The sequence below is a fragment of the Petaurus breviceps genome, unplaced genomic scaffold (assembly GCF_028583685.1).
Source record: "Petaurus breviceps papuanus isolate PSGF00001 unplaced genomic scaffold, PetGlider_PUasm1.0 98, whole genome shotgun sequence".
Taxonomy (NCBI): domain Eukaryota; kingdom Metazoa; phylum Chordata; class Mammalia; order Diprotodontia; family Petauridae; genus Petaurus; species Petaurus breviceps.
This window is the reverse complement of record NW_027187460.1, coordinates 45,250,381-45,271,840: the sequence shown is the minus strand read 5'-3', so window position 1 is coordinate 45,271,840 and position 21,460 is coordinate 45,250,381. Positions and strand designations below refer to the sequence as shown.

Below are 21,460 nucleotides of genomic sequence, written 5' to 3'. Positions count from 1 at the left end.
GTATGTATATATACATCTACATAGACATGTGCAATATGTATTATATGTAATACAAAATATATAAAAAGTAAATTAAATGTGATCTTTTTTTTAGGAGGAGATACTACAAGCTATGAGGGTTAGGTAAGATTTTACATAGGAAGTGATGCTTGACCTGAGTATTCCAAACCCAATTAACAAATATGTAATATGTGTCTGCTACAATGCACACTCACAAATGTATTATGAGTTCATTCATTTTTACCGTCACAAGTTGGGAGTGGATGACTCCACCAATGGTTTTTTTCACACAGAAGAGGTTCTTCGTGGCTTAACCTATATCCTGGATCACAACTAAATGACACAGTGGAACCTATGGAGAAATCATGGCCATAACGCCGTCCATGAACTGGTATGCCAGGATCCAAACAAGAATATGTGTTAACTGTAACACCTAGAAAACAAAGAAACAAAATACAGACATGTAGGTGCATTCTCTTATCAATGTGTAAGCAAGAAAGGTGCTATGATTTTGCACATGTGTCACTGCTACTGATTTTTTTCACACTATATCCCACTGCATCCAACTAGATCAGTGCACTGTGCTTTACTCATATTAGACGGGAAGACCAGAAAAATCCAAAAACAAAGACATGAATTTGAGAATAATTCAATTGAGCCAATGTTTATTAAGTGCTTACTACATGCAAGACACTGTGTTAAGCACTGAGGAAACAAAGAACAAAAAGAAAAAAGAAAACTTATCCCTACAGGTACTCCAGTGGCTTATGTTCTGCTTTGAGGATGCATATAAACAGGTAAATAAATGAATTAAAATTTGAGGATGGAGACAGCTCTGAGGAGAAAACATCCAAATTTCCTCATGCACCAATATCTTCCCTCTGCATGTTATTCTGCCTCTTCAGTTTCTAAAGATTTCCTGAAATTCAACTTTTGATTGTTCCTTTGTCTGATCTCCTATTCTAGATCTGGATTTTTTTTTGACACGTGCCCTTTGGGAAGTCTGTTGAAACATATTAACCCCTTCTCAGAAAAAAATGAATAAAATAAAATACACTGGGGCACAAAGCAAACCAATTACACTGAAATAATATTATCAAAATATATTTTAAAAAAATATTCATAGAAACCAATGTTAAGAATTCCTGTTACACAGCCTTTCTGTTCTCTGACTTCCTACAATCTCTTTGGCAAATCCCTAAAGGACCCATGTCCTAATCTAGCCATGATAGCTTTGCTTGTCCTGGTAGCAATTTGTCTACAACTTCTAACCCTCAGTATTCAGGTATTAGGCACTTGTGAACACTAATGAACCATAACTGTCTCCACCCTAGTGCCAAAAATTCTCTCCTCACATTCATACTCAGTTTTAATTATTGACACTGACAAGAGATTTCAGAAGACTTTTCCATGTTCTTTCTACATAACAAACGTACAAGGATAAATATCTGTATTTTATATTGTTTAAAAAGAGTAAAATAAATATTTAAAACACTCCAAGTTCACTGAAGCAAAAATAAAAATCTTTCCTTTCATTAAGAACTATTGAAAAAAGCAAAAAGGGAGCTTGAAAAAATCAAAGTTTTACTTAAGCACCCAAACTACATATTTTAGCTCTATTTTTGAATAGGGCAATTTGACATAATGATGTTTTTTTACTGAAAAATGAAAATATAAAACAGAAAATCTTCACTTTCTTAGGTAAGCAATAATTTATCATTTTCATAGAAAAATGGTTAAAACTAAATTGTCATAAATTATATAGAGAGTGTATATTCATTACACTCTATGTAACTCATGGGGGGGGAGGCAATGATAGAATGGATGCACTTCATTACCTCAAAAATCAAAGAAGAAGTACATGAAATCATATTGGAGGTATGAGTACAGAGTACATAACCCCTTTAAAGTAGTAAATAAGGGGAACTTTCACAGCAGAAAACTTGATACATTAGAAAAAATGATGATGTAGAAATAAATAATAAAAATATCTAACACTTATATAGCACTTACCATACTGAGGGCTTTATAATTACTATCTTACTTGATCATCACAATAACCCTCAGAAGTGGGTGCTTTTATTTTCCTCATTTTACAGATGAAAAACCTGAGGCAAATAGAGGTTAAGTGACTTGCCCATGGCCACAAGTATCTGAGGGAGGATTTGAACTCAGGCCCTCCTGACTCCAGGCCCAGTTCTCTGTCAACTAGAAGAGACCTAGGTTTAAGTTCAGGCTCTGCCATTTACTAGCCATATTCTTTTTTAACGAGGCACTTGATCTCCTTGATTCTTACCTTCTTTATCCATATAATAGGATTCATAATACTTTTGCCACCTTCTTTATAAGACTGTAGTAAGTAAAGAGCTTTGTAAACCATAAATGACTATGTAACTAAGAATTAATATTACTGATAATAATGATAGCCTTTTAAAAAGATAAGAATTGGTGAGTTATTGTCTTATTCAACCCCAGTGTATTGATCAGTTGATTATTATCAAGACATATTCATTATCCATATGGCCTCAATGCTGAATTTTCTAAAGTTTTACAGAACATATACAAATCTTTATATATCACTTTCAAAAACCAGAAGTTTATATATATTTGGAAAGATACATTTGGTTTATTTATATTTTAATCATTCATATAATACACAGATATTGACCAGTTAAAACAAAAGTCGTGTTTCAAGTAGCACATGACCAGTGAAATATTCCTTCAAAAGTTACACATAAACAAACATTTTGTGTACATATTATACTTTGTAAACCTATATATTAAGGGCTTACTATAGGCAAGGCTCTGAGGATACAAAGACAAAAAAGAAAAAGAAAAAAGGAAACTAGTCCTTGCCTTCAGGCAGCTTACTTTCTACTCTGAGAACACATATGAACAGATAAGTAAACACATTAAAATTTGAAAATGGAGAGAGTACTAAGGATGAGGAAAAGTATGTATATGTGTGTATGCATATGCATACATACAATATATGTGCATACACATAAATATATGTGTGTGTCATATGTGTCTGTATACACACATATACACATGTATGTATGAAAAGAGAGAGACAGAGAGAGAGAGAGAATACAATAGTCCTTTGGGAAATTTTGTGAGAAAATGAAAAATATTTCCAGTAGGTAGGTAAACTAACCCATCTTGTTCATTAACATGAGGAAAAGGAATCTTTTGTGAGGGTCAGAAGATTGAGATGTTGAAGCATTAGCATTAACCCACTCCATGCAAAATAGAATTTCCCTCCGAGGCTATTGGCACCATAAGAAGGGCTGCTTGATGAAGTAGGTGGCTGATTGCACAGGCGATTCTGTAGCTGTTCTTATGGGAGTCAGTAAAAAAAAAATCTCTGGTGTAATGGATGCAGATATAAAGCTTGACCAAGATTTGCTGGAGTAGAGTGAGTGAGCAAAGCGTCCATTACTGGGCAGCAAAAGATTATGTAATGAAGCTTGAGATAGCTTGAGGCTCAGAAACAACACAAGATATTACATAGGCCCACATCAACACTCATAAATGCCACTCAGACACCATAACACAAGAGTAACTGCAAGAGTATGCTGGAGCTAGCTCCTACCAGAGCAAATTGCTAAATTTTTAGTTTTACCATTTACATCTCTGAAATCTGCAAACTCTGTAACTCAGTGTTTGAGGTACTGTTTTGCTTTCTAGGTTTTGTTTGTTGTCTAGAATGTCTGGACTAAAGAAAGTGATGGAGAAAATGTTGATAATGAGTTTAAACTCAAAATGTGTCATGTATATTTTGTGTATGTGTGTGTAAGCTGCTTGTTAGATGTTTACCAGCTTGCAGCTGAGTAGCAGGTGAAGACTGTGTGTATGATAGAATGAAGGAAGGAAGAAGAAGAGCAGCTATGCACAGAGACAGAGGTAGGAGAGTTAGATATTCTCTCCCATTAAGCAGATTAACTTTTTTTTTCTTCTCTGATATTCCTCCTGTCATTATTTTCTATATTTTAACAAATGGACAATTAGATTTTTAAGCAAATATAATATTAATTGCTGAGAGAGTATTCTCAACAGAACTCATTAGAATTAGCAGAAACTATTCTGACAGATTTTAGCTTTTTCTTTGTATTACTGGTGCATAGCAATGCCTGGAAAATAATGATGCTTTATTAAATGCTTGCTGAAAATATTGTTATCAACATATCAATTAGATGACATATGCAAGTTCATATAGCCATGCTAGAGTAAATATAAGTGTGTATGTATATATATACACATACATATATAAAATAGCATCAGAGAGCACCTTTTTTACACAGCACAATGGCATAATCACAGACTAGAAAGGGACTTTAGGGACCCACTTGTCAGCTATATTATGGTGAAGATTCCTTTCATATATGGGTTGAACCAGATAGATGCTGGAATTTATTCCAGCTTTCAGAGTTTGTGCTTCAGGTAAATCATCTAGAACAACTTCATATAGATCTATTCCTGGAAAAAAAATCTACTATAAATGAAAATGAAAATTTACTAAGGAATTTAATCATTTTAAGGAATATTATAGAAAATAAGCCCTATAACCTTTCACAACATAAATAATTACTTGTGGCACCATAACCTTATTGTTCCTGGTGCCACTACCTGTGTATTTGTGATTACTAAACGTGTAACACAAGGTATATTTAGACTGTAAAACTGTATTACACAGCATTAAAGAATTCTGCCCTGGGGCGGCCAGGTAGCACAGTGAGTAAGAACACCAGCCCCAGAGCTGGGATAACCTGGGATAGAATCTGGGCTCAGACACTTAGCACCCACCCAGAAACACCTGGCTGTGCAACCTTGAGCAAGTTACTTAACCCCAATTGCTTCTTAGGGGTGGCCAGGTGGTGCAGTGAGTAAGAGCCCCGGCCCCAGAGCCGAGATGACCTGGGATCGAATCCGGGCTCAGATACTTAGCACCACACCCAGAAATAACTGGCTGTGTAACATTGAGCAAGTTACTTAACGCCAATTGCTAAAAAAAAAAAAAAAAAGAATTCTGCCCTGATTGCTCCCTTAAGTTCACTAAGGGCAACTAAGTCATCAGTTTGAGAAGTCAGAAAAGCAGAATGACCCGATAACCAAGCTGAAATGGTATGGTCTGTCAGTGGCATATTAGAGAAAAAAATTTTGTTTTTGTTTTAGAAATCCAGAATGGGTATTGAATTATGGGAATTGAATAAGATAAAATTTTCAACAGCTGGAGATAATTGAAAATAGCTACTTAGGAAGACCACCCTATGTATAGGGGATCATGATAGAGCTAATGATTTTTGAACATTTGGTATTCAAAGATGACAGTACCAAAGCACCAGTCTAGGACAATAGATAAAGAAATCAAACTTCATCTAAAGGGTAAATCCAACCTCAGGAATTTCTGGAAAACAAGCTAGTACTTAAAAAAGATGAGTCAATGATGTCTCCATCTAGGGGATGGTACAATCAAGATAACCCACAAGAATATTCTGAAAGTCAAAGGAAGAAGCTTTTAATGAGAGATTGGGAAGGTCTTTTTATTATCTAGTGAGGGGGGAATGAAATTAATTATTTAAAGACAATGCCACACGAGGGTTATTTAAATAAAGCGAGGTTATTTTGCCTGGAAAAGAAAAGACTGAAGGAGATATCACAACTGCTCTCTGGGGAATTGAAATCTGGTAGAGTAAATCTATAGACTTGGTTTTCTTGGCTTTAGTGGGCAGAATGAGAAGCAACAGATGAAAGTTGCAAAGTGCCAAATGTAGGCTTTTTGTAAAGGAAACATTCCTTATTAGAGATATCCCAAAGTGCAATGGGCCACATCAGGAGTTAGTAAGATCTCTTTACTGGAAGTTTTTGAGCCAAAGCTAGATGACCATGTATCTAGAACATTGTAGGACAGATTGTTTTTCATTACACACTGTACTAGATAGATTTTCTTCCCAGCTCTTATGCATGGAGAATATGAATATAAGATAGGGTAGCGTCTATGTGCTTACAATTTATATTAAGCCAAATATGTCATTATATCCCTTGGAAACATACTGCTATACACATACTACAAAATATATCTACATACATATATTCATTCCTATAGAGAAACAAAATATTATTTAAAGGAAATTTTTTTTTATTTTGATCAACACAGACGTGTAACCTTCAAAGTTGAAGTCCTCTCATTTTATTTGAGCCCCATGGGCTATTTGTTCAAATAGGTTTCAGTTATGACCGGTTATTAATGTATTTAGATTTTTTTAAATGTTGGTCATTTTCCACCATTTTTAGGGAATATTAATGGTGCCTATCTTAAATAGAAATATCACCTTTTAATTTGAATGAAAGTTAAAACATAAAAGGATGTTTTATAAGGATGACTGAACTTTAAAAAGTAGATCTTAAAAAAGTGTAAGACATAACTTCATAATTTCACTGCTTAGTCTGAAGTGGTCTTCTATTATCTAGTAAGTGGCTCTCTATTATCTAATCTTTTGAACTATACACAACACAAGTATATACAAACTTTTTAAAATTGCATTTTGATACCATGTCATTTTCTTGTTATTTTCTACCATTTGTAATAAACATTAGCTACAACCTGGAAGAAAATGTGGGTATGTAAGAGAATTCAATAGAGGATATCTTGTAAACCAACATGATTCTGATATTCTGAATGCACTGAAGTGTTTGTGAATGAAATTCCACTAAATCTACAATGACAGAACAGTAATACTGATTGAAAAGAGAAATGAATGGGTAAAATGAAGCCAGCATTTTGGGGCGGACTTACTTTCATAATGAATCTTGAATCCATTATTAGAACGACTGTTGTCTGTTGTAAATAGAAGGTAGATGAAATTGCTGCTACTAAACAGAAACTGGGGGACTTGAGTACCATTGTAAGATCCAAGCAGCGGTGACAGAAGGTTTGGCCCATCATGAACTTCCAAAACATCATAATTGAGTTCAGTCTGAAATCTAAGATATAAGAGACTTACATATGAATGTATGTTTAATGGAAAAAAGAACACATACAAAACATTAACTTCTATTTTTTAATCTTTCTAATTTAAAATTCTAGCAGGTATGTTATTTTATTTTTTACAAATTTACCTAATTTATTTTCAAGTTTATGCCAATAATATCAAAATATTTTTCATAAGCAACATTATATGTTTAAACTGTTGATGTATTCTCTGTGGTTAATGTTTCCATGTCACTATCTCCAATGCCACCTCCTGTAGAAGACCCTTAATGTACCCAAACCCCATGGTGTTATTCTTCATTCTCTAGTTTGTCTTCTAAGGTACATTTACTCTATATGTCTTGTTTGTATCTATTTCTTTACATTTTACATTTTTATTATAATGTACGTTCCTGGAAAGCAAGGTCTGTTGTTGCCTTTATTTGTATACCTAGAGCTTCAAACAGTGCCCAGTATTTAATAAATAATTCTTAACTATTACTATTAAACTATTACTGATTATTCTTAGAGTCTGCATGGACATTTCTCATTCCCCAAGCAGTTTTCTTAAATTATCACCTTGCCTTTAAAAAAAATCAACATTTTATCATAAGATCTGGAAAATGTATTTAGTTTCTGATTAAGAAATTCCAGAACAACTACATGTATATAAGAACCATATAACAAAGTAAATGACTTTAAGACCATAACACATATTTTTAAGATTTAAACATTAAAAAAAAAAGAAAGAAATGAGAATTGCTTTTCCTTCATGGGTTCCTTTACTGAATTATTATCACTAGACATATTATTCCCTCCTTAACTAACATCTACACACTCTAAAAAAATACCACATCCTGAATCTGGTTCACAGATTTTTAATATGGAAAATAATCGAATTTGACCATTTTAACCCAATTTTATACATGAAATGTGTCTTCAAGTATCAATTTTCCAATGTACTGAAAATATTGGGTTGGGATTAAGGGGAAGATTGGAGCAGAATTTATTATAAAGGTTAAACATCTGTGTCAAATTGTAGTCGATTACTGATTTTAAAAGAAATTCCAGGCTCAAACGTTTGAACCTTCAATGGCAATAACCTATCTTTACTAAGTCCAGATGTACCTCCCAAATATCTACTTTATTGTAATAATTATTAATAAGTATATTAATGACATAAAATTATCCTCCATATGTAAGTGGTTTTCAAGGGGTCTGTACTGTCATTTTTATCTGTCATTTTCAAATAACAACAGTAGATTAAAACAAGTTAGCTATTTTACTACTTTAAAAATAATAAAAGAAAAAAATAGTGGTAAGACTTTAGCTTAATTAAAATTAATGGGAAGCAATTATTAATGTAGCATATGAGTGTTCACAATTAAACACATAATTTAAAATCATTTAAAATATGTAATTGTTGTACAACTGTTGGAGACCAGTGAGTGTTGTGGAGATGGTTCAGGCATTCTATAAGGCTCCTGCCTACCACCTTATTTTGGAAGGAATTCTAATTCTCTAGATAATCAGACTTCTTTTCTCCAAAACATATAAATTAAAGGAACGATCCGACCTCACAGCCAACAAAAGGGAAGAATTAGTTGAAGAGTGGCAGCCAGAATGTCCTGTTTCAAAAGACCATCCTACATCTTAACTACAACAGTGATTCAGGTCCTCCAGGCTTCAAAAACTGTGATGAATGGAAAGGAATATAGAAACTTTCCATCATTTAATTTTCTTGGACTCTAGGATAATTCTAGAGTAATACAGGAGGTAGCCTTAGAATCTCTAAAAATATGATGTTGGGACTTGTGGCCCTAGAGGATTTTATGGTACATTTGATATTCATTTGGAATTAGAAGAACATCTTGCAAAGTTTATGAAGATTGAGGAACCTATTATTTACTCATATGGATTTGCCACAATTGCCAGTGCTATTCCAGATTATTCAAAAAGGGAGGATATTATATCTGTAGAAAGAGTCGCCTGCTTTGCTCTTCAGAAGTAATTGCAAGCATCACGTAGTGACATTAAGGTACTTGATAATAATGTCATGCTGGAATGTCACTTGGAGTGTCTACTAAAAGAACAAGAGTTTAAAGACCAAAAGAATCCTTGTAAGGCAGGTGTAACTTGAAGGTTTATTGCAGTAGAAGAATTGTATGTGAATACCAGATTTATTTATCCACTTCCAGAGCTGGTTAAGTTAAAATATAAGCACAAAGCAAGAATTTGGGGAGAGGAAAGGCTTTTATTTGGAATTCTAGGAGAATGTTATATGAATGGAAATTTAAGATCTTCCCTACCCCTACGCCCTTTGATAGGCTTAAGTGCACCTGGAGCCTGTGCTGGGAGGATTATTTTTCAGGAGATACTTTGTGATTGGGTAAGGGGTCAAGAGAGTTGTTACATTCTCTGAGCCAGGAGAAGGCTATATAAACCCTGATGTGAGGCTTTGCTTTGGCATTTTGAGAAGTGTTGTGTGATTTGACCAGAAGAGACTCTGGGCAGCCGTTGAGAGGCCTCTGGCTTTGAAAACCCAGATGTTGATGTTTCCCCTCTGGTAACTGTGACTAGGTATGGATATAATGGTCAAGACAGTTGGAGGTCTGTCTGCTTGAAATGTTTCTCTGTCTTCTTTTAACTTCTGTTTGTAACCTGTCTGTGTACTCTGAAGTTCGGGGTGCTGACTTTTTACCCTGAACTAGGTAAATAATATGTTTGATTTATTAAAGCAAGATTGTTTGGAACACTAATGCATTGTTGGTGGAGTTGTGAACTGATCCAGCCTTTCTGGAGAGCAATCTGGAATTATGCCCAAAGGACTATAAATACTTTCATACCCTTTGATCCAGCAATACCACTCCTAAGGTTATACCCCAAAGAGATCATAGAAATGGGAGAAAGACCCATATGTACAAAAATGTTTATAACAGCTCTTTTTGTTGTGGCAAAGAATTGGAAATTAAGGGGGTGCCCATCAATTGGGGAATGGCTGAACAAGTTGTGGTATATGCATGTTATTCACTATTGCGCCATAAGAAACAGGGAGCAGGAGGTCTTCATATTTACCTGGAGAGGCTTAAAAGAACTGATGCTGAGTGAGAAGAGTAGAACCAGGAGGAATTTGTACACAATTACAGACACAACGTATGTGTGATGACCAACTTTGATAGACTGGACTCTTCTCAACAATGCAGGGATATAAGTCAATCCCAAAAGACGCATGATGGAGAGAAAAACGTGCATCCAGAGAAAGAACTAGAAAGAACTAAATTTATATCCAGGTGGAAGCAAAATACCTGATCTTTTTCGTTCTCTTATTTGATTTTATGTCCTCTTTACCATTTTTCATTCCAGCTGGTACAATCCTTCCTTATAACCTGACCATTGTATAATGTGAAAGTATTTACAGATCCTATACTTGATAATAAGCCGCCATCGGGGGGAAGGGGAAGGAGGGGGACAAAATGTGAAATTCAAGGAATTGTGGAATTGAATCCTGTAAACTAAAAGGAAACAAACAAATTAATAAATTAAAGTTAAAAAAAAAGACTGTTAACACATTTTGAGCTGCTTCCCTTTAGAAAAGCAGATTTAACTATATATATATATATATACATATTGGCAGCTACCCTGGGGGTGTTGGGGTGCTTGCTGCTGCAGAGAACATGACTGAGGAGTCACTAAACATTTTAGTATAAATATTGATGATACTGGTCTTATCAGTGCTAACATGGGGAATTCCCTAGCTTCTACTGGAGGACTTTGCTGTGGAAGATCTTTTGTAATTAATCATCAGTGACTTTCTAGTCAAGGATATTGCTTTCTAGCCTCTTTACCTCCCTTATTTTAGCTGCAGCTGCTGATGAGACTCTCAACACCATGGAAGAAAATCCAGAATTTGTCAGGTGTTGAGAAAGAAGTGCAAACAAATTACAAGGCATTTATGGATTAAGAGTAGTAGGCGAGTCATTTTCACCAGCATTTCACCTACAACTACAAGAGAATCCAGGATCTCGAGACAATGGTATAAAGTTACTTCAGAGAATACGTAGATGAATGTATGAACAGAAATACTGCATTAACTCAGGCACATTATTTGGAAAAAGAAGAGAAAAGGCCTTCTTCCTCCTAGTATTAGAATTATGGTATGAGTAGAACAAACTTAAAAAGAACTAGAGAAAACTACATCTACAATCAAATAAGCTGCACAGCCTATCCTGAATTAGACATCATCAACAGACTTAATATGTTCCAAGAAAATGCATCATCAATGTATCAGTCTATGGTATGTGGACATCTCAAAGAATTCAAACTCTTTGTGGGATATCCTCTGAAAAAGAGTTTGCAGTTGTTCACATGAATAATTCCATAAAGGTACAGACAAAAATTATGAATGTAAGAGGAATGGTTTAACACATATACACACACACCACAAACCATTTTCTCCAATGAGTACCAGGGACAATTCTGTCAGGAAAAAAAAAACTAAATGTGTCTGAGCAGAATCTGAACTGCATTATTTAGTACTATTTAAGTGAGGATTTTCATCATACCAGTATTTATAATATTCATTTTCCATATTTTTTAACTTTCCCAATTAAGTATTTTTCCTTCTAAAATTGAATGTTATTTAAGCACTCTTTAGTCCCTAATATTCCATATAAAAATGATTTAATGAAACTCTGAAGAACAATTATGCATAAATGAAACTTATCAATGATTATTGAATATATAGTTCAACTTCATTTTTTCACAATTCTCCTTATTTCTATCATGCTGATAGATAATGTCTTAAGGAAATTATATATTTTTGCTATTATTATGAATTTTTCATTTTGATATACTGTGCTCTGAAACGTTTTGTTACACATTAAATATATTGATATTTAAGTATCTCTAATGCAGAAAATGATTTTATGCAGCCCATATTTCTTATACTTGCTTTCTAAGGTGGGAAGTTTTAATTCAATTTACTTAATATATTTGATCTTTACATATATTATTTGTTGACTTCTGATTTATTTGGGGTAGGAGTATATTGTGATTATTCAAAAATTTAAATAATGGACTTTATATGTTTTAGGATGTTTTAAATGTAGTTTTTTGTATCATCGGTTCATATAGGGAGATAGCAGTCATAGGGTTTCTCTGTGTTAAGGGAATACAAAATAGTCTTCCTTACTTACTGCTTTTATGATACTGAAAATCCATACAGATAATATAAAAGCTCTAAGATAAAATTTTTAAGTTATATTTTAACTGTTTTCCCTTTAACTATGGAAACTATGCTGTCATTGTTTTCAATTAATGCAAATAATACATAAACATTAAAAAAAGTAATTGTAATATTTGCTTTTATGTGTGTGTGAGTGTTCTAGCATAAGTCTAAGTGGTTGCCCACTTTTTTAAAATGACAATTTCATAAATTTAGTTTACTCCTATCTTTGCAGGCAAAGCAACCAGCTTTTTCCTAAATGAAACTCTGGGTTGAGGAAAATACAATAGGACCACAGGGATATCCACAGGAAGACACTTAATCCTTGAAATAAATATGTTATTGGTTTCCATGAATTATGGATTTCTGTTATTCCAGCTACTTGGTTTGCCAGTCTATTTGTGGTATTAAAAATTAAGTACCATCCTGAAGCATCCTATCTCAAATAACCAACTAGCTAAAATCAGACTAATTTTGAATGTATGTAAGAGGAGCCAGGGATTAATTTGGATTGAAATATGGAGTGACTTTATACTGAATAGTGTAAGGACCTCAATTAGTAATAGAGAGAAAGGTTTTGTTTGTTTGCTTTGTGAGAGTACATCTTTATAAAGAAAATAGCTATGGAAAAGAAATAGAATCATAGAGAAAAACAAGGAAACTAAAGGAATGTCACAAAAGAAGTTGATTACAGAGCTATGATAAGAAGCATAGAAAGAGAAGGAATACAGCATGCCTCATGATAACCTTTACATATTTCTTATTCAAAGCTCCAGTCCAAAGATCATGACATTACACTTTGTATTGCTGTTTTCTAACAAAAAAAAACACATACTAACATTTAGTAAAAAAAATATTTTATAAAAATTCCCCACTATGTTCTCAAATGTAGTCCTGTCTCTTTAAAAATCATGAGAAAAGAAAGACCCTTAATTTAATAACAGGATATTGATATTAAGTTTACCATGGAATCCAATTGGAAGTCACCAGTTAGAAGACAGGAAGAAATAACAGTCAATTCTGCTAAGTAGCTAACAACATGCTTTGGGGAAGAGATTAGGGGATTCTGAGGCAGGAAAAGGATGATAAGCTTTGGGATAATTTCTTTATGGCTTCTGAAAATAGAAGAACAAAAGACATTTTAAAAAGGCCATCCAAAAGAGAGGACTAAACTTCAAGGGAAAGGTGGATAATAAAATAATATGACTTTCCTTTTGAATAGTTCGAAAAGCATCAGAAAAATGAGTTCCTCCCAGTGCCAGACTTGATAAAGTAATGGGCTCTGAGAGACAACACCTTCCAGGAGTAGGAATTGAATGGAGAATAGTGAATCTAGGGATACAATTTAAGTCTGAAAATGAATGTATGTTGGAAATGGGCTATATTAAGAACCATTAAGCAAAGAGACAAAGATTTGGGAGATTTAGGGTTTTTTTCCCTTTTTTTGTATTTTCTATAATTGTACTTTAAAAAAAAAAACTTTTCATTATCCTACAGAAGAGACAAAATCTAGTCTCCAAAGCACATTAAATTTTTGTCTTCCATTCAAGTTTTATTCAGATGTTATCTTATATAAAGTACAGTTGACTCAGGGTATGCAAAGGCTAGACCAGCTAAAAGCAAGCTCTTGATACAGAAATATTGAACATATTGGAAAATATCCTCGAAATCCTTCTTAAGTCTAGTGACTTCCCTGTGTTGATTATTTACTATTTATCCTGTATACTACTTTTAAAGAGTCTGCATGCTCTCTCCCCTTTAGATTGCTAGCTTTTTTGAGGACAGAGACTGTCTTTAGCCTTTCTTAGTATCACCAGTGCCTAGCACAGTACTTAGCATATAGTAGGTGCTTAATAATAAATATTTATAAATGGGCAGACAGAATTAAAAGAGGGGCTGGCTCTGAACTGAACCATGTATCTGTCACACAAAAACAAATGTAAGGGCTTAGCCCAAGGATTACACAAGTATAGAAAGGCTTTTCACTAGAAGGTTAGGTTGACCAGGTGGTCTATTGCTGTTTTTGCCCTTTGGTCAGAGCAACTCATTAAGATGTTACTATCTGCCTCAGTTGTAAACTATTTATATAATGTTATAGTTTGAAATTTATTCATCTTTTCTCAAATACATTTATGGCTTCTCTTGGTCTTTCATGGTATAATATGCAGTGATAGAATAATTCTAGTCATGGAATTGAAGGTTGAACTCTGACTGCAAGACTATGGGCAGGACAATTTTTCAGAGCTTCATTTGTTTCATCTATGAAAAGTCACAAAAATAATAGTTTTCCATAACTCAAAAAACTATTGGGAAGGAAGCGTTTTCCATACCTTAAACTTCACATCAATATGCAACCTTATTGTTATTCATATTAAAATTATCATATAGCACCTTAAAACCCAAATAACGGCTGTCATTTCTTAGAATTAAGTTAGTTTTTCCAGTGCCAAACTGGTATGGAATAGATAGCTTTAGGACTATAGGTTTATAATTTTTAAAAAATAAACTTAATAACCAATCATTATTCTTTTTTTTTTAAGCAATCGGGGTTAAGTAACTCGCTCAAGGTTACACGGCCAGTTATTTTGTGTGTGGGTGTTAAGTATCTGAGCCCAGAACCGATCCCAGGTCTCCCGACTCTGGGGCCAGCGCTCTAGAATCGTTATTCTTGATGACATTTAAAACCACATACAATAATGTACCATGTTCCTAAATTATCTTCTCAGACATTTTCATAAACTTTTCAAACAAAGTAATGAGTTCTCAAATGGTAGAGGGCAAATTAAATGCTTTGTTGTTATTTTTTTATTAGGTAAAATTTATTACTTGGTTCCAAATCCTGCCATAATATGTCAAGTATAAGACTTCATAAGATATATTGGGTGGAATAGTTCACGTGTGTTGTATGTGTGTTGTGACTTTTACCTGAAGATTACAATCATTTCATAGACTGTCTTAAGGATCTGTTATTATAAATAGGACTAATGAATATTAGACCTGTTTTAAAGTTTAATCTTCCTCATTACCACTCTTCAGACTAGACAGCTAATAAATAATAAATCCCTCTCCCTCAAAAAAATAAAGATGTATGTCTGTTTTAGAGATTAGAAATCCATTGTGTTAAGATAGAAAGGTAGGATAAAGGAGAAATTCATATGGTGGGATATTTGGGCTGAACTTGGGAACTCCAGCTTAGAAATGTGAGTGGAAGAAGTAGACACATCCAGAGAGACTAATAAGAAGTCATCCAGTCAGTCAACAGGCATGTATTAAGTACCCACAATGTGTTAGTTGTTGTGCAAAGAACTAAGGCTATAAAGAAAAGCAAAAGATAGTCTCTGTCCTCAAGGAGTTCACAATCTCATGGGGACACAACTTGCAAACAACTATATACAAATAAGATATGTATAGGAAAAATAGGAAAACACTCAACAGATGATAGGCACTAAAATTAAGAGAGATTTGGAGAATGAGAAAAGAGGAGGACTAAGGGTTAGCAAAACAAGATTATGATTAAATGAGTAACCTGACAGTTCCAGAGAGAAAGAACTGCGGTTTTAAGTAGTAGGGAAGAGAGAGAAAAGGAAATAAGATTCAATGAGGGATAAAATTCCCTGATTATGGAAAGTGGTCCTAATGTACTTTAGAATGGTCAGACCAGATCATGAATATTGTATACATTTCTGGGTGCTATATTTTAAGAGCAGTATGTCTAAATTGGAGCAAGTCAAGAGGAGAGGTGACCAGCATGGTAAGAGCTGAAAATCGGGTCATATGGTGAATAATTGAAGGAACTGGAGATTTTCAATATGAAGAAAAGAAGGAAATATGATTATTTTAAAGTTTTAGGAAAATTTTCATATAGAAGGGAAAATAAAGCTGTTATTTTTTTTCTTCTATGTATAGACCTTGGATAAAAACAAAAAATATTTTATCATTTTCAATAACAATTAAATGGGAAATTATTAGTTACAGCTTGTGTTAATAGACCAGTTTAGAGTTTTGAAAATGCTTTCTTCAAAACAATCCTGTGAAGGAGTGGTAGGGGTGTTATTCCAAATCCACAAGAGAGGAAAACTGGGTTCAGGGATACACAATCAAGGGCTACAACAAAATTCTTAGTAAAAAGATGGTCAAAGCTCAGGACATAAGGAAGGGTAGGGGGCCCTTAATGAAATAAAATACCCTACTAGTTTCACTGAACTGAATAGCAATAATTTTAAATCAGCCAGCTTAAGGATTCAGGGAACAAATGGTAGAGGGAAAAAGAGAATTCTTTATCTTAGAAATGTATATAATTATACAAAATTCATGCAAAAAGGTTAAAATAATATTGTAATGTGCTTACCACTGTATCTAATATATAGGCTTAATTGATACTTATTCTCTCCCTTAATAAATGCTTATTCCCTCCTATTTCTGTCCCTAATGGAGAGAGATCCCCAAGAAAATCTCTAAGGATGAAGTATCAATGGAATCCAAAGTAATACAGCCTGAAATTATACCCAAAATGAACTAAGAATGAATCCACACATGTACTCTGGGGCAGTAATAGAACTTAGTTTTAACCTAGGCATGTGCAAAACTCTGCAAACATAAATAGGAGCCAAGACAGGATATGCTGGCATTTAGGGAAGGGCAAGTTTTTTAAAAATGTATGAAAATACAGGAGAATGGTAGGTGGCTTAATTTATATGAACTACTCCATCTGTGATTAAACTTGAACTGAAGTTAATTCAGGTGAAGTCCATCCTACTATAACTTTAATGATGGCTACATGGGTTCAGTAAGTATTCAGAAAAAGTAACTTTAAAAAAAGTATCTCTAGCTCATCAATTATGAGGATCATCAATTATGGCTAGGAGTAACAGTAATAGGTAATAAATATTTATATGAATTAATTGAATTAGACTACTAGTATTAACATTGAACTGTTACTGTTATACTGAAAATATTTAACATTAAGATTGAAACAAGATAGAGAATTTTCATGGAAAAGACAATATGTATTACAAGTGTCCATTAGCCCAGAATAGGAATCGCTTTCTGTCTCCCGAATTGTTTTTCTTAATCACTTATGAAGTAGTTTGTCTTCTAAGTACCCTCTTTAAGAATCATTTTCCATGTTAATTTTAACTCCTAGTCTTACTTAAAGATTTTATTTGTGACTACATTGAGCAGAAGTGAAGAAACTAGCAAAGCACAAAGGAGCAAACCAGTATATTACATATGTATATGACAATATACATGTGTATATGTGTCTATACACAAACATATATGTATAAGTCTTATGTAAAACAAAATGTAAATTACTTTTCATTTTCATGTAATACTTGCAAATAGTATATTAAGTTGAAAACTGAACTTTTTATCAAACATAAGAAAATTTCAAATGTGGATTTTAATTAAGATTGAATGTATGGCACTAGATTCTGATATTTCAAATTTAATTTAAAAAATTACCCTGTTATATGGGATCACAGGTTAATACATTGGGGGCTAGAAGGGACCTTAGAGGAAATCAGAGATTTTAGAGATAAGGAAATAGACACAGACAGTTTAGGTAACATGCCACAACTTACAAGGATAGTATCTAACATAGGATTTGAACCTAGGTGTTTCTTGACTAAGCCCAATGCCCTATCCACCACACCAATAGATTAAAAATATCATACATGTAATCAGAAGCACTCTGCTATTACATTTGGGATTTTTACACAAAATATTCTCATTGGAGAGACACCGGACTGTGAGGTTAACCTACTGCTTTGTACAATGCAAAAATGTAAGAATGAATAAAGAAAAGTACTTTTTCTAAATAATATAAACAATTGTAAAAATATGCCATTTCAGTACAATAATCATCATTTCCATGGCCTATAGGCATGAATGTTAACACCTTAATATGTAAAGCCAGAACAAAAATTTTCTTTCTGACTTCTTTGTTTGTCTAAAGGGGAGGATTCTGGGTAATGTATGATAGCTAAAATAGGCTGTTAGTTTGTATGAGCCTCCTCATCATACCAGATGGCTGACCTGGCTGGAGGATAAGGAAGACATCTGTCAAGTTGAAAACAAGACAGGGGATATTATTTAGAATAATTTTCCTGACCTGTGGAGGGTTGAACTTCTATGCTATTTCCCATAATCACAGTATGTGATTCTTCCATGCTTTTTTGAAGGGCAAATAATTTCAACTATGTAGGGTAGAATGTATATATCAAAAACTAAAGCATAGTGTTGATTTGAATGTATTTACAACACCTTTGCTTCGTGGAAGTCAGCAGAGCAAAATTCACAGGCCTTTCAAAATATGGGACAACTAAACTCATTAAACTAAAGGTCACAGATGCATAACTCAATAGTGTATGTTTCTATAAAGCATAAAGGTCATACGTGCATATCTCAGTTGTACTTTTGCAACATTTAACATTGAAAATTAACTTAAGAATATGCTGAAAGCTTAGATAGAAAAGTGAAAGCCACATAATTATAAATTTAAATCACAACTTATAATTTGAAATTATTTAGAAAATAACGATTTTTACAGACACAACTTTAAAAAAAAGAAGAAAAATATTTTTCAAGACCTTTCAAATGTAATTTTGATAGAGTGTCCAGGTTCAGCTTCAATCACCCACTCACAATTCAAGGAGTCTTTGTAATACCCTGGCCATCCTGGGGAAAGGATCACTCCACTGGGAGATGAAAAATGTCCACCACATGGAGCTAAAAATCAAATAATTAAGAAAAGTAAGAATAAAACGTTTTTAAAAGGATATTGAGTAATTGTCAATAATATTATGCACATGGGTATTTGAAAGACCTGCTTTTGGGTTAACCAATATTAATAAATGATTCTAAACATATAGGACATTTTTCTGAAAACTTATGCCCTACAGGCGATCACTTCTTAGAATATTACTTAGACTCATTAGGTCAAATAAGGTTATCACTATGCTCAAGTCTTAAAATAACATCCTTTACCAATCTCCCTTCCACAAATACCTAGTACCACCATTTCTTCAGTCTGGAAAGAATCACTGCATTTAGATCTGGGAGGAATCCTAGAGGAATACCACTTTTGTTAATTCTCTCCTATTATAGATAAGGCCCAAGGAAGAAGTACAGTAACCTGACCAAGGTAACAAAGATGTCATAGTACAACAAAAAAGCACTGGAGTTTCAGTCAAAAGATTTATTTTCCAATATAGACTATGACATATATTGCCTGTGTGACTAGAATTTTAAAAAGTACTCTGTTCTTCCTTTTTTTCCTCTTTTTGGCTTCTTCTGGAAATGAAGCAGCTGGACTAAGATAATCTGTAAGGTTTATTTGTAGCAGAAATAGAGTTCAAACCCAGATCCTCTGACTTGAAATACAGCACTTTTCTTCATCACACCAAAATTTCAATTTAACAGACATTTGTTAAATACTTACTCTTTGTTGAGCTCTATGGCAATTGTTCAGCAATATACAAAATTTAGATAAGACACACTTCTTTACTTCAAGAAAATTATAGTCTAATAGGGTAATATGACATGTTTGGACACATAAATCTATTGATATTTTATATTTCTATTTTACCTTGATTGAACAGAAAAAAATATTAAGTGCCTACTATGTATCTTCTGCATTCAGTCACAAAGTTTTGAGAATCTTTTTCTTCACTGTCTTTCTTGGATTCTTCAGTTCTATTTCCAGAATTACTATAATAGTCCTTATTAGCTAGGGAATCTTGAGGAAGTCATTTAACCTCCAGATCACTGAACCAATCTAACCTTTCTAACATTACTTTAGTGTCTCAATTCACTTGTCATAATAATGTATTTATATAATTTTTACCATGTCATTTCTATGCTTCAGAACCTGAACCAAGTCTCTGTTAGTTTTATTAATTCTATTGCTTTTCATTTCTGATTTAAACTCCTCAACATATCATTTAAAAGCCTCCACCAATTTATACCTATATTTACTTTCACAGAATCATAGACTAAAAGATATATTTAAAGAAGAAGTTCTTAAATTTTTTTTTATATATACCCATTTGGCAATCTGGTGAAGTCTATGGATCCCTTCCCATAATAATGCTATTAAATACACAAAACACAAAGGATTGCAAAGGAAACCAATTGTTTTGGGGGAAAAATATTTTTCCCATTGAAATTCATGTGCTTCCCCAGATCTATCCATAGACACCTTGGGTCTCCCTAAACCTCAAGTGGAGAGCCGCCCCTACTTTAAAGTCATTTAATGACATTAATTGATCAATTAGTTTATTCAACCTCATTTTGTATGTGAGGAAATGGAATCCCAGAAAAGTTAAGTAAATGATTTACTCAATTAATTAGTGGTAGTCAGGATGAGAAAAAGCAACTTTTCAAACCCAGTCTAGTATTCTTTCTACCACTCCAAGCTGCGTTCTATGTAACTTAATCATTCATATGCCCACAAACAAGTAAGTCAATAAGCATTTATTAAGCACTTGCCATGTGCCAAGTATTCTGCTAAATTCTATGGATACAAAAGCAAAAAATCCCCTAAAACCCTGACGTGTCTGTTGCCTCACATCCAACTCATAGTCAATACTGGAGTGTTAAAAAGTTTCTTTATACCTCCAAATATCTGGAATTCTCTGATCTTAAAATGTGGATCATTTCTAGCAAGCTGTTTATTGCATTTTTCAAGTATTAGCTTAACAATCCCCTTGTCTTGAAAGCTTTCCCAGTGGGATTAACCCCACACCAGTATCAATCACCTTTATTCACAATCCTTCAGACACTCAGTTATTGGTCTGGTCTATGTTATAACACTCTGTACACTTTCACAGGTTGCTTCACATATCTTTATGTTGTCTCCACAGTGAAATTGTAATCTATGGTTAAAAAGTCTGCTGTTACTTATTTCACACAGTGTGGGCACAGTGGGAATTGTAATGAACTTGGAATCAGGAAGAATTTCCTTGGAATTTGGATTCTAATGATTACTGGCTATGTGACCAGGGGCATACAAAGTCTTAACCTCTTTGATTTTCAATGTCTTCTTCACTTAAAACATGGGGATAATCATATCTGTGGTACCTACTTTACAGGTCTGTTGAAAGGGTTGTATGAGATAATGGAAGTAAAATACTCTTCAAACCTTAAAAGTTCTGTGTTAATGATGTTTACTATTATTAGCTCAACCATTTTTTTTATAATTTTCTCTACACTCATAAGTACTCAATAAAATTACTTTTTTTAGAATAAATATACATGTAAATGTA

The 21,460-nt window shown here is 33.5% G+C and overlaps 1 protein-coding gene and 1 pseudogene across 1 annotated transcript in view; one reads left to right on the top strand and one right to left on the bottom strand.

Annotated features, from left to right (window-relative positions):
* CSMD3 (CUB and Sushi multiple domains 3) overlaps positions 1–21,460 on the bottom strand; it is a 795,885-nt gene that overhangs the window by 513,486 nt on the left and 260,939 nt on the right. The window contains exons 9-11 of the mRNA XM_069081309.1: positions 18,785–18,923; positions 6,797–6,984; positions 245–433 (exon numbers count right to left, since the gene is read on the bottom strand). Coding sequence (XP_068937410.1) covers positions 245–433; positions 6,797–6,984; positions 18,785–18,923 — 516 coding nt within the window. The remainder of the gene's footprint in view (positions 1–244; positions 434–6,796; positions 6,985–18,784; positions 18,924–21,460) is intronic.
* Positions 7,374–11,205, top strand: LOC138155997 (serine palmitoyltransferase 1-like; annotated as a pseudogene).